Source organism: Zosterops lateralis, assembly GCF_965231275.1.
Source record: "Zosterops lateralis genome assembly, chromosome: 1".
Lineage (NCBI taxonomy): Eukaryota > Metazoa > Chordata > Aves > Passeriformes > Zosteropidae > Zosterops > Zosterops lateralis.
This window is the reverse complement of record NC_139762.1, coordinates 56,949,543-56,975,135: the sequence shown is the minus strand read 5'-3', so window position 1 is coordinate 56,975,135 and position 25,593 is coordinate 56,949,543. Positions and strand designations below refer to the sequence as shown.

Here is a 25,593-nt window from a genome sequence, read left to right as displayed (position 1 = left end):
CCTTAAAATTCTTTGGAAAGGACAAGGTCCTATCAGGGGCCAGTTCTTGGATTGGCATGTAGTTCTGACCAGCCAGAAAACAGAATGAGACTGTTGGTAATACCCATATGAAGCTGAGACTGGGTTCAAGCCCTCCTTTTCCTCCCACCTGGCGACCAGGTAACATCGTGGGCAGCGAAGGGGGCCCAGCTTAGGCCCTGCTGCCCCGGGCCCGGCCGAGCCTCCAGGAGCTGCTGCCCATGAGGTGGAGAGGTTTGGCCGGCTGAGCCGCCTTTTCCTCGGCTGCCAGTGGGGAAGAGGTGGAGGAGCTGCTGCTCAGCAGTGCCAGACTTGTGTCTGGGGCGGAGATTGGGGTCAGCTGTGGCAGGGCTGTGCCCCAGCCCCTGGCTGCCACCACCCCTGGCCTGGGGGGAGGATGGGATTCCACCCCCCATCCTATGCTGGGTCCCAGGAAGCAGCTCCGAGCAGCTCACGCCATCAGATCAAGGGGGGTGAGGAAAGGCACCCACCAGCCACCAACCAGCACAGCTCTGAAACCTTTGGGCTGCCGCAGCAGAGATCAAATGACCACCGCAGGCTGGGCAAGTTTTAACTTTCCTGACACAGATTGAGACTTTCTTAAACTCTGACTCTTCTCAGAGATGAGAGAAAAGGCCAAATTGGAGATATATAAAGGGACAATATGAAGATATCTAAATCAATAAACGAAGAGTGACTTCTGTTTACCCTAAGTTGGGGGCTGTTTTGCCTTTTTGTCCAAAATCCTATCTCCCAAAGGCAGAAAAGAGCCAACATTAAATTCAGTGAATGTGAAACCACTACAGATGGATTAAAGAATCCAGGCCGTAAACAAAAAGTGTGAACTTTGAAATTACTCTGAATGGGTGACACACTTTTTCCTTAGCTGATGCTCAGATTTTCTTGGTTGTCTGTAGAATCTAATACTAAAGTGCAGGGGATTCTTGGTACTTGTTAAGCTACAACTATTATGTGTTCAGTACAGTTCTGTCCATACGAGACTCTTTTGCTAAATAAAAGTGATACAAAGTGTCTCTGGTAGATATTCCAAAGTAAAACAGACACAGGAAAACATAATCTAGACTAGAGGTAGGGAGCTTTATTCTGTGAGTCAACAAGTGTTTACATTCAGGGAGACTGAGTCTGACAAGCATTTGGAGTAAACCGGGAATATACTTCAGATACTGGATGATCCGTAGGCCAAATACACTCTATATAATATATATATATATATATATATATATATATATATATATACACAATGTATACAAAGGTACAATGTATTTTGAAACCATGGGAGGGATTTCTCTGCTGATTCCATTCCATCCTAAAATGTGTGTTCAATAATTACTTATGTCTTAAGGGCCATTTTTCCCAAGACAAGAAGAAATATAATGTACCATTGAATCTCAAAATCAGGCAAGATATTCAGAAAGGTGAGGCCCTCTGTTTTATGCTACAAAATTATCTCTGTGTGGACAGCCCAGAAGCATTTCAACTGATTCCTCAGTAAAAAAGAGAGAGTAGCTGATGCAATGTTTTTCTTTTTTGATTGTTACCATTGAATGCTCCAATCTTTGAACTCCAAGAGTTCAAACCATTTTCACACTGTGCAAGTTGATTGCCCCTTGGATATAAACTAGTATGCCTCTGCAGCTTTAGTAACTGTACTCTTTTCTCCCTAGTGTAGGTGAATGTTCAAAGTTATCTCTGGCTATTTTTAAAGGAGACCTGTATATGTTTCTTCAGGACTCCTTTGGGATAAATGACCATGGGGATAGTTAGCATAGCTCAGCTCAGAGATTTAAGACATGAGATTGAACATGATGCAGTTCACAACAAACAGTTCTGGACAGTTTTCTACCTGATCTGTTAATACATAGCTTGCGTACATAATTTACAAATGTAGTTATGGGCAGCTGTAGACATAGAGGCACAAGTAGATGTTCAGAAAGTCTAGCTTGACATGAAATGTGTATAGATTACTTTTAGCCATAGAACTTGTAGATTCTTGCTTCCTCTGCAGATCCCAATTTTTAATTAAAACCATTATTCTGGGCCCTACTTTGAGGACATGAGTATACTTAAAGGATGATGTAGTAATTGTGAAGAACTGCTTAGGGAGAGGGAGGTTTAGCTCTGAGGAAAGTTGTAATTTCACTTAAGGTGAGTGCCACATAATTTTCTGTTTAGTCCTCATCTGAAACAGAAAGTGATAGTTCAGTAGAAGGGTTGGTTTAGTGTCTCTGCAGGCACAGAGCTTTCTTAACTTGGGCGTTGCTACTAACACAAGGCAGAGCTCCCTGGTTCTTGCCTTTAGAGCTGAATTTTTATTTTTTTTTTTTTTTTTTTTTGGATTAGTGTAAATTATCAGAGAAGCCTGTTTTATTTGATGCAGTTCAATTCAACATGCTACTGAGTAACTAGAACAACAAAGTTCTTATTTTTCAGCCTTCTTAGTGGCTGGGCCACAAATTTGGTGCTCTCCTGAAAGATACTGTTTGAGAAATGACACTCACTTCTTAAAAATTTTTAAAGTTTATTGAACTACAACAAGGAGCAGAACAAGGCAAAAGGGTGCTTAGCCACAGCCAAGGTACAGCCAGGGGCACAGCCAGAGGCACAACCCCAATAAGAGTAACATTCCTTATATACCCTGGGTATTGCATTAGCCAACACTGCCCCTCCCAAAGTCTGCCACTTCTTTGGCATCCATTGTTGGAGACCTTCTTGCAACTTGATTGGAGAGGAGGTGTTGTCATGCCAAGTCCTCCCAGGGACAAGCTTCTCCCATTCCCATCTTCCTCATACAAGGGGCATGTGTACACACCCTCCTCCCACATCTCTGACAGCCCTGACAGCCAGGCTTGTCTGGTGGCAAGAGGGGACTAGAGGGAGAACAAGAAGGGGCCCAAAAACAACCTGGATCACCCACATACAACAACAGAATCACACATAAAAAGAAATTTAAACCCCAACAGAACCTCCCCCAACACACACAATATCCATTCCTCATTTTCAAGAGCCTATCACCACACTACACTTCTATAACACACTGGTATGCCTAAAACCTCTGTGTTTCCAGCAGCTTGTCAGATACCACCTTGGTGGGTCTATTCATGTGCCCAGAGTTTAGTCAATTGAAGGATTTGAGAGCTATAGGTGACTTGTTTACAATCAAATTAGTGTAAAAGGAAGCTTCTGTTTGTTGAATCCATAATGTGAATTCAGTCTGCTTTCTAAGCCCACTCAGACATTTTTACCTTCCAAATTCTTCAATATTTCCAAGAGGTAAAACAGTTGCTCTCTTTTTACATTGCACTACAATTTGAGAGATGGGGGTGGGGGCTGCTGATGATCCCATTCTAAAGGCCTACAGTTCCCTTTGAGAAGCTGGGAGAAGTGAGTTTGGTAGGTGTAATCTGGATTGTATTGTGTGTTCTGGTGAGACAAGTATTTTTTTCAGAACCACAATTTTGACTTAGCATGGCTGCAGCTATGATGGATTTTAAGCATCAGATAGGCTCTAACAGACTGATTTTCTTATGATCATCTGTGTCTGAACGCTCTGAGCATTGAAGTTGCTGAAGGCAAATCCTTTACTGACATCAGGCATCCTTTGAGTTAAGAGGAGTTATAACAGCTTATACCTTCTGCCTTCTGAAGTATTCACATTATTCACATGCACCCTTTAGGTTCTGATTTTCACATGAAAAATATGAGAGAAACTCCAAAGCAGTCAGTCATATTTTGAAGCTGCCAGTCATATTTTGCTGCTGATTTTTCCATATAGTGTAGCTGTACGTGAGAAAATGTGACTGCAAGCTGATATTCCTGTAGTTTCTGCTTAGATAAATATTTTGAAAGATATTGGAAACTGGCAAATGTGGACCTTTCAAAAATTTTCAGGCCATTGAAAGTGTCCTGGACAGCATCTTTTTAGTAATAAAGTATGTGTGTAGCACAGGTTTCTTTGCAAATCCTAGGAACTGTGACACAAGTCCAACTTGTCATACAGTCAGAGATAAAGTAACAAAATCCATTGTTTTCTCTGTTCTGAGTATTTCAAATGTTGTTGGTATAAGAGAAAGAAATATAGTTTTGGTGTATTTGCCAAAGAAACAGCCAAGATTTCACATTAGACTGCAAGATGCACTAATCAAGCAAAACAAAAAACTAAAGTTATTGCATTTTAATAGTTATTTACTTGCAAAATGTTAAAATTCTACAATACTTGGGAAATTGCTTGCAAATATAGTAAATAACTTGTGTAAGGGTAGAACTTTCTTCAGGTCTAGACTGGCCTCGTTTGAGTGGTTTCCAGTGAAAGTTCACCATTTTTGATTATACTTCCTTGTGTTTCAGATCCAGGCCATAGGCCCGACTGACTTGAACTGCACCTTAGCTGTAAAATATACCTGTCTTTCTTTTAGTGGAGTCTTCCCTGTACAGATGATTGATAAAATAAACCCAGAGATTCTAGCCTAAGGAGTACACTATGAAAGCCTCCTTTGCCAGGTCCCCTTTTTATATGAATCTGTGCATGCTTGCAACATGTGACACTATTAATCAGGTAGCTCCTTAAATTGCTTTAATTGTTGTTTGATATACTGCATGCATGTTTCAAGCTATTAAACATAACTGACGTGGGTTTTCACTTCCATGGGTGTTTTTTTTTTCTTCTTTTTCAGGCAGAGGGTTCCAGACTCCAGAGAGAACTGAGAGGATATTTAGCAGCCATTAAAGGTGATTTTTAAGTTGCTTTAATCTTGCTTTCATAAAGCAAACTTTTTTAAAAAGTTGAGACAAGTAAGCTTGTTTAAAGTATACAAAGACAAATACAAGTAAGATTCTCTTTAACCTGATTCTAGGGATTCTACACCATCAGTGTCAACTCATGTGTGTACAGTCTTGCATCCTTGATGGTCCTTTGCCTGCATCCTCCACTGCCCAGATTCTCATGTTGCATGCATTTTCAGCACCCACAAAGTCTACACACCTTGTTATTCATCTTTGCAAATGCTAGAATATGAAGTACCTCATGCAAAGCAAGGGATTTCTTGATCTCCACGACTGGAACATTTCCAGATTATTACTAGTTGGATGATGAACTTCCTCCAAAACCACACTCCCTGTGATAATGTGATTTCTCATCTATTTCTGGCTGCTTAATCCATTTTTTAAAAGTTTAAAAGTCAAATGTGATGTCTCTTGATACTACATTGAAAATCTAAGTAGCAGAAGTTCACTAACCAGTGCTTAAATATCAGAGACAAGTAAACAGTCATTTAAATCCGTAGACATTTGTAAATCCAACACACTAAACAGAGCACTATGCAGTGAAAGAAGAGGAAGTGTTCTCTTTCTCGTGCCATCTCTCTTTGGAGGAGTTGGAGACTAGGGATCATTTAATCTGAGAAGCTCAGTCTTCAGTTACTGGATTATTTAACAACGTTTTTCCAAAGTGACTCAAATATTTTGGCACTTTTAGCTATTAAATAAAGGACCCAATTACCAAAAAGTAGTACAGAATTAAATAATTGATGCTAAATATAAATTTCTAACTGTTCGTCAGCAGTAAAAATTCACATTTCTTAGCACTTTAATGACTTGCTTTTAACAATTTATCTTTCTCAGTGATAGCAGTTTAAAACAGCAGAGAGAGAGAGAGCAATCTCTGACTAAGACACTAATCCTCTTACATTTAGTGCTGAATAATGCATAAAAGGTATCAGTGTGTAAGAAATAATTTTATGTGAAAACCAGCCAAATAAAAAAATATTGGACACTGAAAGTTTATGTCCAGAGGTGTGTAAAAGAATGGGAATTCACTGGATTGGTATTTACCTCTTCACTCATCTGGTGTATTGCAGTAAGCCTGGTATAGATGCAGTCAGAGGGAGTAGAATGGATGATCTGAGCCTGGAAATTTCAGATTGAAGCCCCTGACTGAAAAAGCCAAATACTTTACTGCCCATTTTCCTGACACTGCAGGTGGATTTGAATGATTTTTTTACAGGAATGTGATGGAATGGAGGATTATCCAAGTCTCAGAACAGAAAAAAGTGTAAAAGTTGGTGCAGTTTTGATATGACTCAAGCATGGCATATTAGGTGTGTTTTACTTATTCTCTTAAGCAGATACATGCCTGAGTCCTAGGAAAAGATGTCAGGGTGGTCTGTGACCGAGCTGAGTGCAAGCACCAGGAGGGATTATCTAGCAGCTGTGCTTGCCTGCCTGCCACAGGAACCCTGTCACAGGTTTACCACACAGAGTGCTTAAGGGGAGAAGTTCAGACATCAGAAAGGATCAAGTGTGAGCAGGGATGAACAAACCCTCCTGGTTTGTATGTTCACCCCGGTTACAGAGAAGCAGCTGTCTTAAGCAAAGAGATACTCTGTTGGTTTTGCCTTACCTCTTGAGCTGACTAATTTGCAGTGACAATAAGGATTTTAAATGAGTCCTGCCTGAAAATATACGTGAAGATCATCTGTATTTGATTGTAATTTGGTATCTTCTAAGGCAAAGAAAAAAAAGTCTTTTTTATTCAGGGGAACACTTCCTTAGTTGCAGATACATCATTCTAAGAATTAACCATGAAGGAGAAAAGGAAGAAATGCATCTCAATTCTTGTGCTATCCTAATAGTCTAAGATGCGGTCTGTCATTAAAAACCACCCCCAAGACAATTCATTAAGAGATCAAATATTCTGTTTTGGCTCAGTACCTTTTGATTTAAGGGTGAGAGCTTGTACCCTCTAAACATCAATATTTCCTTTGTACTTGTTCTCCCCCATGCCATTCTCTCTTTTGTACTCAAGGACTGAGAACAGGCATGTACTTCCAGCTTTTTCATTATGTTTTCCTATCCTATCCATTCCATAGACCACCATTTTCTTATTAGGAAGTGTGCATTTCTGCATTTATTTTCCTGTCATATTTATAGCATGTATTTTGGGAGTGCATGATGGAATACCAACTGACTAGATCAGATCTGCTCTTCTACACATTCAAGTTTCAAATTAATTTTCCTTTTCTACTTGTGAATGTTTCTTTATGCAGAAAACAAAAATACTTACGTTATTTCTAAATTCATTCACTGAGCAGTTAAATCTGAAGATCATACTTAGAGATATTTTCAAGATAGCAAACAGATTTTGACTAGAGAAGAAAACATGCTTTTTAAAGAAAAATTTAATGCTAAGGAAGATTTGAGATTTTGAAAAGAAATTGAAATAAAATTTGTCATTTTAAAATTACTTATTCTGAACTCTTAAAAAGTTAGGTAATATGAGTTTGGTTTCACTGGATTGAGAACCATATTCAGCATCTAATGAATTAATGCTGTATCAAAATGCAAGCCCCAATGCCTTCACTGAGGGTGTTTTTATATTTATTGGGGGTCAAACTGATCTCACTGAAGATAGATTTAGGGCCCATCTCACAATATCATTGAATCTATTTTACATTTAAGCCAGCTCCTCTGTGTATTACAGAGTGATAACCATCAATAGTCCCTGTTCTTGTTCCAGCTGTGGTAGCAAGAGCTCCAAAAGTGACTGATCAGTTTGACTTCACAAAATCCTCTGCAGGCACCACCCTGTTGCAAACATAAATAAGCACTGGGCTCCACTAATTTCTAAAATTACTGGGAGACCATACAAGATCTTTCATAAAAACATGTCCATTACAGCGCTCTCCCCAAGTTCAGGTATCTCTTTTCTAAATTTGCCAGAGGGAATAGCATAGTGGGTACATGTGACTGAAAATAAAGATATTTAGCAACTATTTCTTGTAGTTTGCACCTCTATGTTCCTCTTTCTGTCTAACTGCAGGAATGCAAGATGCTTCAAAGAAGCTTACAGAGTCTCTCCATGAAGTGTATGAGCCAGACTGGTATGGACGTGAAGATGTGAAAATGATTGGAGAGGTAAGATGTATGGAAAGAGGGAAAAAGTATTTTGGATGCAAATGGATTAATCTGAGCTGTTGAGGAGAAGTATGGATCCAAAATTGACCTTAATCCTTCATGTCATGTTAAATCCTGTTTTCTCAGCATATAAATTATGGATCTTGTGAAATGCAGCTCCTGCTGGCCAGATGCAGCACTTGCAGTGTCTATTGTATGAAATAGCTGATAAAAGCTCCCACTGAGATAACATCAGTGTGAGCAGAATTGGTCCTGACAGCATCTGACTGACAAGTTTGTAAAAGGTATCTTACATGCAATTTTACAGTTGGGATTCTCAGTTTAAAAGAATGTTAAAAATTATCAAATCTGCTTGTCCTTTTGTGCTGTGTAACAACTGTTGTATCAGTGGTAATAAACAGGGTATCTTACGAGACACTCACCTCTCTCTTTGAAAACATGGAATTTAAAGGCAAATTAGAGTTCAGGACACTATTTATTTTTATTTTTTACTTTCCTCCAGTGATTAGAGAAGAATGGGTTTTTCCTGACAAGTCAACAGGAATTTAACTTGAGGTGCTCTGAATTGCCTGCTTAAAGAGCCTCAGTTCTGGGGGAAGAACAGATCCCCTATAATCCAGAAGGAATCAGTTAGTGACCTGCTGAGCCAATTCGATGTTCGCAAACCTGTGGGACCAATAATCCCGGAAAACCTGGCAGCCCATGGCTTGGACAGGAGCACTCTTTGCTGGGTTAAGAACTGGCTGGATGGCCAGGCCCAGAGAGTGGTGGTGAGTGGTGGTGCATCCAGCTGGCAGCCAGTCACCAGTGGTGTCCCCCAGCGATCTGTGTATGGGTCCAATCCTGTTTAAGATCTTTACCGATGATCTGGATGAGGGGATTAAGTCTACTGTTAGCAAATTTGCATTCGCACCATGTTGGGTGCAAGTGTCAATCTGCTGGAGGGTAGGAGAGCTCTGCAGAGGGACCTGGACAGGCTGAATTGATGGGCTGAATCCAACAATATGAGGTTCAACAAGACCAAGTGCCAGGTCCTGCACTTTGGCCACAACAACCCCCTGCAGCACTACAGGCCGGGGACAGTGTGGCTGGACAGTGGCCAGGCAGAAAGGGACCTGAGGGTACTGACTGGCAGCAGCCTGAACATGAGCCAGCAGTGTGCCCACGTGGCCAAGAAGGCCAATGGCATCCTGGCCTTTATCAGGAAAAGTGAGGCCAGCAGGACCAGGGGAGTGATTCTTCCCCTGTACTCTGCACTGGTGAGGCCACACCTGTGTCCAGTTCTGGGCCTCTCAGTTTTGGATTTTGAGATGCTGGAGCATGTCCAAAGAAAGGCAGCAAGGCTGGTGAAGGGTCTGGAACACAAATCCCATGAGGAGAAGCTGAGGGAGCTGATGTTGTTTATCCTGGAGAAGAGGAGGCTCAAGGGAGACGTTATCACTGTCTACAACTCCCTGAAAGGAGGCTGTAGCCAAGCAGGGGTCAGTCTCTTCTTCTAGGCAACCAGCAACAGGACAAGAGGACACAGCCTTAAACTGTGGCAAGGGAAGTTTAGGAAGACATTAAGAAGAATGTCCAGCCATTTTTTGACAGGAGTGATGGGGCATTGGAATGGGCTGCCCAGGGAGGTGTTGGTGTCATCATCCCTGGAGGTGTTTAAGAAATTACTGAATGTGGCACTTAGTGCCCTGTTATAGTTGTGTTTAAGAAATGACTGAATGTGGCACTTACTGCCCTGTTATAGTTGATGTGTTGGTGTTAGGTCATAGCTTATACTTGATGATCTCAAAGGTCTTTTCCAACCTAGTTGATTCTGTGGTTCTGTAATTCTGTGATCTCAGCCTAAAGTAAAAAAGAACTATGTATCTGTTCATTTTGGGATATAAATATTCATTCCAAAAGGGAGCCACTTAAAAGACCTTATTCTGTACGGTAGGAAAGATGATGGCTTAAAGAATTCTTCCACAATGTTGTTTGAGTCCATTAGCTTTCAGAAAATCTCCATTATTTTAATTTGTTCAAAATACATATCAGCAAGATACAAAGGCAAACACACAAGACTGGCAGTTGCTTGCTATGATCTAATGCTGTGGTGCTTTGTAGACCACTGTGATTAAATGCTGTGTTAATAAACAAGGTATTTCTTTTAAACATGTTTAATAGATTCTAATCATCCATTAGGGACTCTGTTAGAATAGGAAATGAATGAACTGAAAGCTGGCATCACACAGCATTTATAATATGCCGTATAGTAGGTTATGATATAACAAACACTTGGAAATAGTTTTCCAGGCTTGTCAGTGAGGACAACAGCTGTGCTTACACCCATCAGCCTCCCTCCCATCAAAGGGAAGGATGTTAAGTGATTTTTGAAATGTGCAAAGAAAGGAGGAATCAGGATGTTTAACATGTGCTAATGATTTGTTCAGTGGAGAACCCAAGACCTCAACCACTATGTCTATGTAACAGGATCAGCTTCTAATAAGGAATCTCACCCATTTAGTCCTTGTCACATGAGCTGCATTAGAATGTTCATAAAAATCAGAAAAGTACAGGAGGTTTATCCTGTACTCCAGAGCTCCAAAGAGGACTGGGGAAAAGCACTGCACCTTCAGGGGTGTGGATTTTGTTTATTTTGCCAGCTGATGTTGGGATGTTTCATATCTGTCATTCCAGTTCTCCAGCAGCACAAGGTAGAGAGTTCTTGTCTGCATCAGCCATTTCATCAAATGTACCTTAATGGCACAAAAAGAATGAGATGGAAAGACCTTTCCCTTTATTTTCTCTTCTATTTTTTGCTGTACTTCGTTTCTCTGCAAGCAAGGTTCATCATTAGTCAACACACCTAGACATAAGAGCTAGACCAGGTTCAGATTCTGCATTACTGACCCTCAGGGATCTGAAACCCTGAGGAACACCTTTAATCTCCACAACATCCCTATTTTCACATAGCACTTACTATTTAAAATAATGAAAACACAAACTAGTTATTAGGTTTAATCTTAGTTTGTTGTGAATTGAACTTGAAACATCAAAGTATTCCTTTTCATTCACCTTATGTTTATGCTCTGATTTATTTCCATAAAGAACATTTTAAAACTTCAGAAAGATTAATCTTTGTCAATTACATTTGTATTTCTCCTAGGTTTAGAGTGGCATTAAACTACTAAGTATATTTTTCTCTTTTCTACCTTTTCAGAAATGTGATGAACTTTGGGAAGACTTCCATCAAAAACTGGTGGATGGGTCATTGTTAACGCTGGATACATATCTAGGACAATTTCCTGATATCAAAGTAGAGTAATGATTTTCTATAAAAAACAAATTTTTAAGTTCTGTTGAGTTGCAAAATAAATTGAAAATTAGATTACAAGCAAAAAAAAAAAAAAAAAAAAAAAGAAAAACGGTGGAAGTCATGCTCTGCTGTAATGTACAAGATATTGTTCAGTAAGTGAATTCCTGACATTAGACAGGGCTGATTTTCCAAGTAAACAAAAATATTTTTCATGCAGCAGTCCTCAAAAGTAATTAGCCTTTGTAGAGGAAACTTTTATGCTTTTTTCTGCTCCTGTTTCTTTGGTATGAGATAATTTCAACCAACTTCAATAAGGACACATTAAGCTCTTCAGCTGTTAAAATGCCAGACAAATTACATGGAAAGCAGGCTTTCTGTTATTGGCTAGATTGTACTCGTGAGTATCTTTCTTTTATCTAAGCCATGGTTCCTGTCTTTTAATTAGTTATAAAAAGATTTTGTAATACACATCATGAGAGAATGTTATACAGATTCTAGCCTCTGCCAAATGCCCATCTGGTGTACAGTCCAGAGAGATGACTGCTAAATGAAATGTGTGAGGATAATGAAGAAATATAGGTGAGGTAGATACATTTATATTTGAATATAATTGTATGGGCATAACTGGATTTTTTGTTTGGTGGTGGTGGTTTATAACTGAGTAGGTAGCACAGAGTCATCCCCTTTGTAATTTACATCAAGGACTAAGGAAAAATTATCTAAAAATACCAACGTTAATGATGTACAGTCCTAAACTGGCTTTTAAATCAAACTGGGTTTATGCCCTCTCAGTATGTGGATTTTACATATAATATATAGCTCTGTAAAATCTATATCAAAGTATATAGATATCTGTGTCTTAAGCTCCAGTATTTTAGGTATGTGTCAGAACAACTATACAGAGTATATTTTAGCATTTTTCCAACTCTAGAAAAAATGCATTAATTGCTGAATTTTCACACTATATGTAAGGGGAAAAGATAGTGTTACTGTGAGTTTAACAGGTTCACTGATTCTAGAGAATGTGACTTAAGACATAAGAAAGTCTTATGTAACACTGATACCTCAACTCTAAGGCCTGTAATCCCTACACCCATGAAAACCCTTTCCAAACTATATGTAAATTGATTCCTTATTTAAAATAATGTGATTCGTTTGTCTTTCTTACCATTTCCATGTTCCTCCTACATGATACAATAATTCAGACCTGAACAACAGAGAAGGGAGAATAAAAATATGTCAAAAACTAAATTGACAATATAAGTAAAATGGCTTTTTAAAAACTGCTCCTTATATTTACTTTCATTTCTACCCCTGTGCAGACTCGCATTGCAAAACGAAGCAGAAAGCTAGTGGACTATGACAGTGCAAGGCATCATCTAGAAGCCCTACAGAGCTCCAAAAGAAAAGATGAAGGCAGAATCACCAAGGTAGCAATCAAAAACATGCTGGCAGAAGACTTGGGGAGATTGGGTGGCATTTTTTTCTCTACATAGACCAAGCTGAAAATTTCCTTTTGCTCTCTTAGAAATATCTCTAAGCATAAATGTGTACTGAGTACTTTGGTTCATGTGGTAGACATGCTCAGCATCTTTCACAAAGTAGTCCAGTTTGAGATCTAATTTGCTCTCTTGATGAGACTGAGGGGAGAGCAAATCCTGTATTGGCCTCCATGGTGTGAGACTGAGTAACATCCTTTGTCAATAAAAATTATAAAAGACCCACCAAGAAAGCCACAAAAAATAATTTTGGTTTTGTTATGTCATAGTGATTTTAGAAGTCAGCTGTTTCATTTTGTTTTAGGCAGAAGAAGAATTTCAAAAAGCGCAGAAAGTGTTTGAAGAGTTTAACACAGACTTGCAAGAAGAGTTGCCATCCCTGTGGTCACGGTAAGCCTAGAGAGATACTGTATGCAAGGCCTTAAATGGGGAGTAAGGAAGGGGAATCAGGGGATTTTAATGAGCTGATATAAAATGGATTGTTGGGTTCTTGAAGATTCCATCCATTACTTTTTCAAAATAATAAAAGGAAAAATGTATGCAAGCACTCCTAAAATATATGTACTGTAAGTGTATTTATACTTATTTCTTTCAATGTTTGTTGGCACTTAAGATTCATTACCATATCTCCATTCTGAGGGGCAAAAAGATTTCCATTTCGTGAGTAAATAATTATGCTAGAGCACAGAGTAGTCTGTGGTGATCTGGGTCTACTTATAGGTCATTTTTTATTTTAACTACACCAGAAGACACATTCTATAGTTTTGCACTGATTATGTTGCGATGTTAAATGATTTGATGGCATAGGTCATTCAATCAAGATGTCTAATCATGAATTGTGTTTATACGGAAAATGCAGACAATATGAACAGGAAAAAAAAAGCAGTAGAAAATAAGCATTTCATTAGTGTGTTTTGTTCTTTAACAATTGACAATCTGGAGTGGAAATGTAAAGTATCCTTTGTCTTCTCTGCCTTCTAAATTAAATCCTGTTAAATTTCAGACCAATAGAGGATTTTCCTGCTGTGTTTCTGCCTATTTCAGTGTAAATCTTCTTAGCACTTCAAGAGATTTGTTTTATGGGCCTACTAAAAGGAAAACTGCATATGGATGACTTAGAGTAAGGGCCCTTTTGCTTCAGTAAATTTTGTATAAAAAAGCAGTATCTAGTCTCAGGGAAAGGTAGAATTTAACTTGAGCAATACACATAATTTAGAAAGCAATTGCTTTCAGAGTCCTTTATTTTAGTTATTACAATTTTTCAGGAAGAAAATTATCTATTGAGCTGACATTTTACAGGCTTATCCTTATTCCAAAGATAATTTTCATTAATAAAAGTTGGGAGAAATTATACATGAAAGTTTTAAATAGGAAAAAGAATAAAACAAAACCTAAGAAAACGGCTTCTACTTTTGAAATGTAGAAGTATGTAATCATTCACTCCAAATAAGGAGATTCTCGACTACATGCACAGAAATGTCTACTCTGTATTACATTCTTTTTCTCTTATATACATGTGCATGTGTTTCAGAGCGGAGCTTGGGACACCCACACCTGAGCTGTACTGAGCATACATTAAAGGTGACCCCAGATGCAAGTGCATCACCTTGGTGCTATCATAAGATTTGGGCACAGGGGCTCACAGTGCTGGAATGATACCTTTCTCCTTTCGAGAAATGGTTGTGTGCTGTCTGGTGGAAGATGGATGCCCACAGCATCTTGCCTTCCCTGTGCTTGTGCTGCACTTGTGACCATCCTTTTCCACTCTTCTTTAAAAAAGGCTGAAGACATCTGATGTGGTCACAACTTGGTTGATTGGATGGTGTGAAATACGTCTCTCAACACTAATGGAAATAATCATGAATAAACTAGTCTGAAATTTTGACATTTCATCATTTGCTTTGCTGAGAGTAATAGTCAAGAATGTTGCTTGTAGTCCAGAAAACAGTTAATCAATGTCTTTGTGGCCCTCCTCCACATAAAATATATTTTATTCTCTTTTTTCCTTTCTTTGTGCCATCCTTCATAGACGAATTGGCTTCTATGTGAACACCTTCAAAAATGTATCCAGCCTTGAAGCCAAGTTTCACAAGGAAATAGCTTTAGTGAGTAAAACTGACTATCTCATGTATAATGGATTATGATACGCATGACAGTTAAGAAATGTCTTATAGTAAAAATCTAGCAGAGGCACACATGAGAATTTGCCATAGATCCAGATTTGTGGTATAATCATCGTATTCATTTCTACTTGCCATATTTGCTCTCTCATCAAGGAAGGAGCAGCCCCCACAATTTGGATTGCAGTGCATTATCAGTTGTAGCACTAAATTCACTTTCTATTTTGACAATTACTGTTGCCTTCAGTATTTTTGGTGTGTCCAATTGCTAAGCACCTCTTTGCTTTAATCGGTACAAGAAAAATATGTCAAACCTTCCTTTCAAGTCTGCTATATACATTGTCAGCAATGCAATATTTTTATCTGTGACTCTTAGGCAAATCAAACTGTTTCACTGAGGATCTTTTGAATGTACCTGGCTAAATAGTAGCATATTATCAGTAGCAACCTTCAAATTGGAACCAACATTTTTTTGAAAACTCACTTTACTGAAGCTCGGTGAAATTTTGGATTAGATTTTTCAGGGGAAAACATGGATCTTCTTCACTGCCCCTGTTGCTTTAAACTTCAGATTACCTCCTTCATCAGAGCTCACATAGCAGTCAGTCACACTTATGAACTTCTTCTCTAAAAAACGGCTCATGTTTTTGAAGAACTGCTATTATCTTTGATTCTGTGGATTTTGATGTATTTCTGTTTCGGCTTTTGCTATACATGGCACTGAATTTTTGGAAGGTTTTACACTGTAACATAAAGTTATCAAGTTATTTATCAGACCAGATTTATTACCTATGTTTTTAATCATGGCTCTAGTTGTTCACATAGGCAACTGTTTTGTTTTCACAGTTATGTCACAAACTATACGAAGTGATGACAAAGCTGGGGGATCAGCATGCAGACAAAGCCTTCACCATTCAAGGGGCACCAAGGTGAATTTATTGCCTTTTTAATGAATTGCATCACTGTAGGCTTTGTGGGTTTCAGTATATAATCACCTACACCATGTGTAGTGATTGCTGTACAACATGGTAACAGGCGTTATTTGTTCAGGATGGTAGGTGAAGGTGTCTCGGATGAAGTTCTTCTCAACAGGGAGTAAAGATGCAAAGCTTCCTTCTTCGCTGACTATTTTCCTAGAAAGTCCTTTCAAAAACAAACAAACAAACAAACAAACAAACAAAAAAAAAAAAAAAAAAAAAAAAAAAAAAAAAAAAGAAAGAAGGCTGCTTTAATTTAGCCAAGTTCATTGTAGACTTACATCAATTTGCACCAACAAAGTGCACTCACTTAAGCTTTGCACTAACCTTAAGCTCATTTATTCTTAGATGCTTTGTTTACAGCAAGTTGCTAAGTCTCATAATTTGTTTAAAGCCTTGAAATATTGAGATATGTTTTTAGCTCCTATTATTAGGTGAGAATCGCAACCTTTGAATGTCAGCTTTTATCTCTTCTACTTACAAGGAAAAGTAAAGATCTGAGGGTGCATCATAAAAGCAGAAAAGCTTAAATAAAGAGAATGTCAAAAATATAATATTTTTAAAGACCTTCAAGTGAAATCTTGTTTTAAAGCACAAAATCAAAAGGAGTTTAAAATCAGATGGTTCTTTCTTAAGGTCAGTGGATGCCAGTACGGTATTTCTGATTTTTTGCTTTCAACAAATGTAGCCTTTCTGCCATAATTTTATTTCTAACACTGATGTGCAGAAAAGGTTGAAATGTAAAACAGTGAGACTTACCAAGACACGGTGATATTTACAGTTAATATATAAAGCCTGAATTTCCATTTAATCCCAGCTAGTCATAAGCAATCCAAACAATGTGACAGCTTTTCACATCCCACTCTTAAGGGAAACTGCAGGGGATTCTTATTTTAATAGATTTCTTTGACAAAATCAAGCACAAAAAAAGGCAAATATTACATCTGATGTGAAAAACGAGGTTCACTTTTTGGCAAATTTTAAGAAATATGTTTAATAAAAAAAAAATAAGACAATTAGGAAATAAAAAAAGCCAAGTACGGCTGGCTGGGTGACTTGGCATTCAGCCAAGTCCACACTTTGCTATCTCAGAGACATTCTTTAAATACACTTTCTATCGCAACAGTTTATGAATATTCATATAATTCCATAAACTAGTTTCTATATTACAGGAACTGGTTTACATGGTCCCTCCTTGGGTCTGCCTTTTTAGAGCATGCGTGGTTTGTGGCTGTGTCTTTATTATCACCTCCAGCCTGGGCCTTGGTCCATGCTTTCTTCAGATGGGAGATGCTGATAGTTGGGATATCAATAGCAGAGTCTTCTTTACATGTTCACTGGATGTTATCCCAACCAAACAGACAGTTTAAGCATAATATATCAACTACTGCCACTATGCCTAATCTTCTTTTACTAATACTAGAAATAAAAAACTTATATCCTATGTTCTTACCACAACGTTATTAATCATATAGCACCCATCTTGCGAAAAGCCAATTTTATAATACACATTTGTAACATCTGAGAACTATTTATTGATAAAGAAGTATATGTGTCCCTACTGGAAAGGGACAGAAAGTTAAGCAGAGAAGGGAAAAGAAAAGGAGGGGGAGAAAGGAGGCCAGGGTCAGATCGTTACCTCCAAAATCCCGGGATGCACTGTCGGCATCCATCGGCAGGTGATGTGTGCGCCCCCTGCCCTCTGCATGTGCCCCGTGTTAGGACTCAGCCCATGGAGAAATTTTCCCCCCAATGTCAGAAAATCGGTTTATAAAGCCACATAATATTGAGGCATAAATAAAGATTAAATTTGTTTCTCACAGAGCTACTGCTAATTTGCCCTCAAGATGGAGCTAGATTAGCAAAAATTAAGACTGATCAAACAACCTAATATTTGCATCAAAAATATGGGAGATATTCCTACATTTGTTTTCGTCTCACTTTGGAAGAGCAAAGAATGAAATACCGAAACTACTGATGTAATGCAAAATTCAGAACTACTTTATAAGCACATCACTAGAATTTGTATTTTAGATTATTTCAGTGATAATTCATGCGTGTATATTACATGTTGCCTTTGGAGCTCTTCACTTTGGCCCATTTAGGATGGACTTGCAAATTGGATTACGTTTCCATAAAGGATTTGTAAAATACTTTTATGTGATGCAAAATAATGTAGTGTTGGAAGATTTCGAGCACTTTTTGTAAACAGCAGGTATTTTATCCACCTGTGTCTTTTAGACCATGTCCAACATGCACGTGTTGCCACTGAATTATTCCATCATTGAGAGAAAAAAGCAAAATTATTTTGGGTGCAAATGTCATTTAATGTAGTGTTAACTTACTTTTAAAAAGCTTTCTAAAAACCTGGTTTTTCAGTTACTTTGTTACTGTCTTTTGCTGTACTGTTTGCAGAGCCTTGTGTGAAAATCTGGGTAGATTTTGACTTCCCTTATTAGTGATGATCTTCTAAAAGACTTAAAAGTGGGTCTTCATGAGATAAAACAGCTTTCTATTTTAGATGTGTGAGAAGTTAATACTAGACAAGTATCTAACCTTTTAAAGAACTGCATAAAAAGAAACTTCTTAAAAACTTGTATGCTACTGAATACTCTATCCTGAAGGCAAACATTGTACCTGGGACATAAATCTTAATGACTGCTTATTTTTTCTCGTTCAATATTTCCACAGAAAGAGGTGGTGAGTGCAAGCTAAGTTTGTCTTTCCAAAGAACAGTTTTTCTTGTGTTAGCATTAGGATCATGTTTATGCTGTGCTCTCAATCAGGTAGTGCTTCTGCTCTCCCTGAGGATGTGTAGGAGTCGCTCTTACTTAGTACTGTGGTTGTTGAGTTCTGTAGCTCATAGCCTCCCTTACTGTAAGCTTTCAGCATATCTAGGTAGCTGAATATTTTCTCAGTGTTTGCACCAGGTACTTTTATGAGGCAGATGCTTTCTACAACTTCATCAGATCTTTCCTTAGTATCAGCAGAGCTCTGTTGAAGTCGCTAGACTGCTGCTTGTTTATAATTTTTGTGATTTGTCCTTCTAAATAGTATTTTTTATCTTTCTAATAATCTAGGCTGTTTTGTTTTATTGAAACCTTTCTGAAGTTGCTGAGCTTTTAAAATTACTTGCATTATTAGTTGTGATGCCTTCCTGTGGGTTTTTTTATCTTTAGTCTTTTATTCCAAGAAGTATGTGAAATGAAGACAGTAAATCCATTTCACATTTTATAATAGTTATAAATTTATAAGTGAAATGGTAATTCAAGTACAGAATCTGGAAAAATGAAGGTACTCTGTTTTCTTCAAGTTACAATGATTAGGTAAACAAATGTCCAAAAATCAAGAGCATTCAAAATTAAAACTTCCTTTGACACTGAATTTTAATTGTCTTTAGTTGCAATTTTAGTTTTAGTCACTATATAATGGCTTGGTCCATCTCCAGTGTGTTCTCTCTTGTGATCACTGACATTACATCAGGGATGCAGTTCAAATGTTGCATCAAATTTTCAAGGTAATAAGTCAGCAAGATATAAATGTCCTTGCCATTCCTTTGCTTCTGTCTAGTGATTCAGGTCCACTCCGCTTTGCAAAAACACCGTCACCACCAGAGGAGGTCTCTCCCCTCCCCAGCCCTACTGCTAGTCCCAACCATATGCTGGCACCAGCATCTCCAGCACCAGCCCGGCCTAAGTCACCCACACAGGTAAGGAGATACCCAGCAGAGGGACCTGACCTGTCGTGCAGGGAAAGGTAGCTGAGATGATGTATGTGGTGGCTTTTCATCTAGGCTGTAACTGAGTAATGGCAGGGAGGCCACTGGTTCTGTTGCAATCTGTTCTGTTCATCAGTTGTTCATCCCTGTGTCACAGCATGAATAGGAAATGTTTTTATATTATGGGAATGAAGAAAATTTTAGGTGCCTGGTGGATTGTTGGGACTTGCAGTGACAAAGCAAAACACTTCTTTAAAAAGTTGCATTGCCTCTAAGGACCCATTTACCAGCAGTGATAGTTTGCAAAGCCTATTTCTAAAACCTGCTTGTGAATTTTTGTACATTATATATATCTGCTCTTCATTCATCTTCAAATTTATGCTTGCCCTGGGAGGAATTAGCCAGTGAGTAAATAACTGGTCTGGCCAGTCTCTAAAACAGTGAAAAATAAAGCTAACTGAAATACTGCTCTGCTAATTACTGATAATTAAAGTCTTATTGGTTGTTTCAAACACTAGTTGGAAAGTTTAACACTGCTGTAACCAGTGGAGTAATTTCTATTCTCCACTGTATTGGTATTGGTATTCTCAAAGTATTGTTAAAAAAAAGAATTTATTTCATCCATCAGTACCATCTGTAGAATGAGTTGTATATGATATTTCACATGTATATTGAAGTCTTGTGTTGATGTTATGGATGTTTTTGGAATTGAGATAGCTTCCATGCTGATTGCTTTTTCTATGCTGTCTGTATATCAGAAAAAAAATAATTTTGTATCTAGTGAGCATGCTTATTTTATCTGATCTCCCAAAATGTGACAACTCACTGCCTGAGTATTCACCTGGTAGGAATCAGCCTCACTGGTACCAATGGTGTTATGTCACTATACCGCCTGAGGATTTTTTTGTGTATTTATTTTCTTGGGTTTTCATTAGATTTAAAAATTAAACAATATTATTTGATATTATTCCAAGCAATTAGTTTGTCATAGTTATGTGAATCTCTGGAGAGGAGGAGAAATACAGTAAACAAAGCACCTTTGAAGGGCTATCATTCCCAGAATGATATGCTCTTACCATTAAGTACACTCTAAGGCTAGCAACAGATGGGCAGGGACAAAATCCCAAAGCTAAACACAAATGAACTCAAGAAGCCAAAAAGCTGCAGTGGCATTTTTTCTGTGCAGTATCACCCTTCCAATTATGGGCTGCATAGAAGAGCTAGTGTCTTGCACTGTGTGCCTGTCACAGTAGAAAAAATACAACCAAGAGTTGCATTTCTATAGAATCTGAAACATTGAGTTTTAATGACTTTTAAACATAGGGTTCTTTTGCTCTTCCCATGAGGTTTATTTCAAAGCCTTTGATGCTGAACAGCTAAACAATTCCTTTCAATACATGGTTTATTCCCATGGCTTATTTAGTGTGAAACAGCCAAAGTAAAAAACTAAGACAATTTGTTTAGACCTAGCTTAAAGATTTTTCTTTTATCCCTGAGCTACTCTGTGTCATTTTTGCTGTCTGCCTAGCTGCGGAAAGGTCCGCCGGTCCCACCACTGCCTAAACTCACACCCACGAAGGAGCTGCAACAAGAGAACATCATTAACTTATTTGACGACAACTTTGTCCCAGAAATCAACGTGACAACCCCATCACAGGTAAGCTTCAGTGAATTGTGTAAAGGTCCAACTATGTTATCACCCTCAGTTCTCCAAGATAGTGACCCTGGGGCTGATCTTCATGGAGAGGGAGGAAGGGGGCACAGGTAGAAGGCAGAGGCACAATTACCACTTTCTGTTGTCTTGAAAGAGTTACACATATCGTGTTTTTCTTTTGAATAGGTCACACATAATCACTCAAAAGGGCTAAGACTGCTAACGTATTGGAAAAAGAGCCATTTACTGAGAGGTCTGACTGAAAATACTGTGACACAGTCATGTTTGAGATTTAAATGCATCCAGGTTGCATTACTAGCTGAGAGTTGATCTAAGATGCTTGTTTTTAATGCTAAGCATCTCAAGTGGAAATTTACAGAGATCCATCATTACTTCTGTTTCCTTCATCAAAATCATTAAAAGTATTCCTTCTTTCTGTTGAGTGATTTTTAAAAAATGGAAATTGTCTAGTTTTTACAGGTGTAAAAGACTGCTTCAGCTAGATGATTCATTCACTACGCTTTGCTCATAGAAACGTTAGCTGCACAGAAGAGAAGGGATCAAAATTAATTTTATCTTATCATTATGATACTTTTAAAAGTTGCAGAAAATAAACATAAAAACCAGAATTGTGCAAAGTAAGTCTGTAAAATTTGTATTCAGCTAATTAGCCCTTACATACTTGCAGTGATTGCCAGTTTTTTCAGTAGTGGACTCTTTCTTTCATGGTAATTGCAACTCTGAAATCTGAGCCTGCATCTGATAGATTGGAGAGAAATATGTAGATCTGAAGCTTATGTTTAGGAATTTCTGTTTTCATTTGAATCACTGGTTTTGTTCTAATTTATTTGGCAAGGAGAATGAAGGCATAGCAATAAAAAATGTATTTTATACAATTTGAACTCTGTTTTCTTGTGGTAGGGAGAAATAGGTGTTGCTGTGTATAGAGATCTATTTGGAAAAGACTTATTTGTAGTTAAGTCTCCCTGCAAGTAAAGAATTACAGGCTACTCCCAGAATGCAGCTGCTTGTAGGCACTCTTTCTGAAGGGAGATGGCAGGTGTGTTGCATCACTGTACCCTGCCTTCATAGGAATTAAATACTCAAGAAGCATGAGCCTTGAAATCACTGATAAGAGTTGGTGTAACCTGTGGTAAGTATGGCCCCCTGCATTAAATACTGTATCCAACTAACATGTATACATCAGGCCATCCAGGGAAGCAGAAATGGAACTAGTTTGCTTTTCCATTAAGAAATGACACCAGAACAAGGCTTTAAATTAGTGTAAATCACATTTCCAGAATCTTTATAACTTTTCTGTGAGGGATTGGCATAGAAATGGAATGGCATATTAAAAGTGGGCATGCTTCCGAGAACTGAAATCTTTTCCTTGTCTCTCAAGGAAAATGGATCTCCCTTTAGTGAGTGATTTATGTCCTTCCCTCCTCCACAGACAATGACCAGGGAATATCCTAAGCTGTTTCCTGACCATCTTCTCATCAATCATCTGCACTTCTCCCTCCAAAAAACCCACCCCTATCACTAAAGCATCCTACTGTATCTGAGATCTCTGAGTATGTCTGTCTTGTACAATCTGTACAAACCATGTGATTGTATAGGGTTTGTATCCTTGTGTACGTGAACCAGTTAAGGAAAATATGTAGCATGAAATCCACAGGAAATATGGACTTATTCCTCTTGATGTTTATGGCTTCTCCTGCATTCCCAAAGCCCTTGTTGTGCAGTATAGAGAAAGTTATTAAGGCTGCAGAGCCTGCCAATGGTACAGGATTTCCCAGGTGACTGCCACTGGTGTGCCAGACACTGCTCATGCAGAGACACAAAGCCAACAGACTGATGAATAGAGCTTTGCTGCTTTAATAAAGTGTTTTGGAAAGGATTACAAACAGGCCAAACACTTTGGTTTCCTGAAACACAAATATCCTGTAACTGTTGTTCCTTCTTCTTTACCAAGCAGTAGTGATGCATTCACTGTGTTAGTTCAAGATGCTGAAAGACAGTTCTGCTTGATGCTATTGAATATTTGTGCACTGATTCAACAAATTATCTCACACATCCAGGTTATTCACTGGCAAAAATGGATTTAATTACTGCCTAGTAAAAGGAGGGGAGAAGATGAAATATCTGAGTGACCAGATGAAAGGATCATTCAGAAATGTGTGTTCCTTGCTTTATTTCTCCTTTTCTTCACTTCACATTTCTCCCCAGTGTCCAGTCACTAGCCTGGGCATTGCAGGCCTTTATATGCTCCCTACAGACACATAGTGTGTCTGAGTGTGCCTGAAAGCTCTACAGTGAATGCTCCATGACTACGAAAGCTATTTTAAGGTTTGTACAGACTATGTACAGAGAGAGCGTAACAGGTTTGGTAGTCCTTGAAGGTTTCTTGTGCCTTCTTCATTCCTTGTATATAACTCTGAGAGGTACAGCCTTGCTTCTGCCACAGCTGCCTCTTTCAAATATTTAATTTACTCATGTTTCATCATGCTGTGGTGGAAGAAATACAGGATATTTGGCAGACCTTCCTCTCACAGCTTTGTCTCTTCTTGAGGGATTTCCTGAGGTTCCTGTTTATCCTGCATGTACATGATAACTTTTGCTATCAGTAATCAGTACCCTGTCACTTCCAATATCTTAGCTGTCATCACTCATGGCCTAAGTAAAACTCCTGTTCATTTGATTCAGTCCTCATAGGTAGCGACTTCATTCTCAAACCTCAGTGAAAGGTAATTATCTTTTATGTCTCCATCCAATTCTGATTATGTGCCAGCAAGTGCTGTTTCATCAAGTTGTGTGACCATATGAGTATTAGTGCCTCAAGAGCATATGTGATGAAATTCAAATACACTGGATGGAAGGCATGAGAGCATGAATGTAATGCTGATTACTAGTGGGAATGGTAGTTTGACTTTTTAAAGTGTGAGCCTATAACACTGGCTTCAGTGTGTCAGACCAGTTATGTGTCATCACCAGTGATGCAGAAGGCCGAAGAAAGAAGATAAATTCAGGCAAGCAAAGTTGGTACTCCTGACACCCCCTTCTACTACAGTCTCTCAGCCTCCAGTCATTTGCTGCTCTAGGGCTTCCTCAGCATGATTTCTACCTATTTAGTAGAAACTACTTTGCCACAGACTACTTTGCCACAAATTTACTCAGTCTTTCAGCATGTGTATATTTTTTACATTCACTGCCTGAAGCCAAGGAGGTCTCCACCTGTGCCACACAGAGCAGCACCACTTTTTTATTTCCCATTTGCCCCCATCCACTTTACTATCAATTGCCTTTCTGCTTTGGAGGAATCGGGGACCAGCCAAACCCCTGTGCCTCTCACACAGGTATAGACTCTTCTCACATCACCCCTAGCACACCTCTTACAGACTGAAGAGTTCGAGGTCACTCTGTCATTCCTAACATTTAAACTGAGGAGCTCTTTTGACCATATTTGCGGGTGACATAGAGAGTTAAGATGTTTTGTGGAATTATGGAAGCCATTAATCACCTAACTTTGAACATCTATTTACCAATAGTAACACTAATTTGGAAGGTTTATACTCTTAAATGTTTTAATAATAGAAAGTCTTTGCTCGTTTATTTTACTATCATTGTCATCATTATTATTATCTCCTAGTTTTGCTGAGTTTATACCTGCCATGTTGTGATAGACTTGCCCTGTCATACAAGCTTCTGAACAACTACCAGTAGGCAGTAGCCTTGTTAGTAAGACCAAGATGCTTGCCTAGAATATTTATAATTAATGATAATTAAATCTCAGCTAGCTTCACACTAATTAATATTTTATGTTGTTTATCAATTGTTTTTTCAGGTTATTTTACAGCAGAAAAGACCTGTAGCCCATTGAACATATATATGTGTATATATTTTTATAGTGACCTCAGAGGCCTTGGCTAATTTATTCATTGCAAACCAAAAAGGCTCTACCATGAAATCCAGTTTAATAAGAGCGTATCATAGAATCATAAAATGGTTTTGGTTTAAAGACGCCTTAAAGATCATCTAGTTCCACGCTTCCCCTCAGTGTGGACAGAGACAGCTCTCACTAGACCAAGTTGCTCAAAGCCCCATCCAGCCTGGCCTTGAACACTTTTAGGGATGGAACATCTGTGGCTTCTCTGGGCAGCCTGTTCCAGTGCCTTACTATCAGATGTTTCCTAAAGTTTAGAGCTCAATACAACATTAATTGTAAATTGGTATACATGTTCAGAATTAAAACTTAATTCAAATGCATTTAGATCCTTCTGTTTGGCTTTTTATTAATGTTTGTGTTTGGGGAGGGATTAACTTACTAGAATGTATGGACATTGGGTGCAGTTTATGTAGTTTTTAACTTCGACATCTGTCTCA

The 25,593-nt window shown here is 38.4% G+C and overlaps 1 protein-coding gene across 4 annotated transcripts in view; it reads left to right on the top strand.

Annotated features, from left to right (window-relative positions):
* The window catches only part of AMPH (amphiphysin), a 112,518-nt gene that overhangs the window by 59,612 nt on the left and 27,313 nt on the right, over window positions 1-25,593 (top strand). For 3 of the 4 annotated variants that reach the window (XM_083865413.1, XM_083865412.1, XM_083865410.1), the window contains exons 3-11: window positions 4,710-4,764; window positions 7,853-7,947; window positions 11,147-11,242; window positions 12,565-12,672; window positions 13,046-13,131; window positions 14,771-14,846; window positions 15,708-15,790; window positions 19,409-19,547; window positions 21,085-21,213. In XM_083865413.1, the coding sequence (XP_083721539.1) occupies window positions 4,710-4,764; window positions 7,853-7,947; window positions 11,147-11,242; window positions 12,565-12,672; window positions 13,046-13,131; window positions 14,771-14,846; window positions 15,708-15,790; window positions 19,409-19,547; window positions 21,085-21,213 (867 nt within the window). Of the gene's footprint in view, window positions 1-4,483; window positions 4,592-4,709; window positions 4,765-7,852; window positions 7,948-11,146; window positions 11,243-12,564; window positions 12,673-13,045; window positions 13,132-14,770; window positions 14,847-15,707; window positions 15,791-19,408; window positions 19,548-21,084; window positions 21,214-25,593 lie in introns of those variants that run through there. The other variant, XM_083865411.1, reaches the window with a different exon arrangement.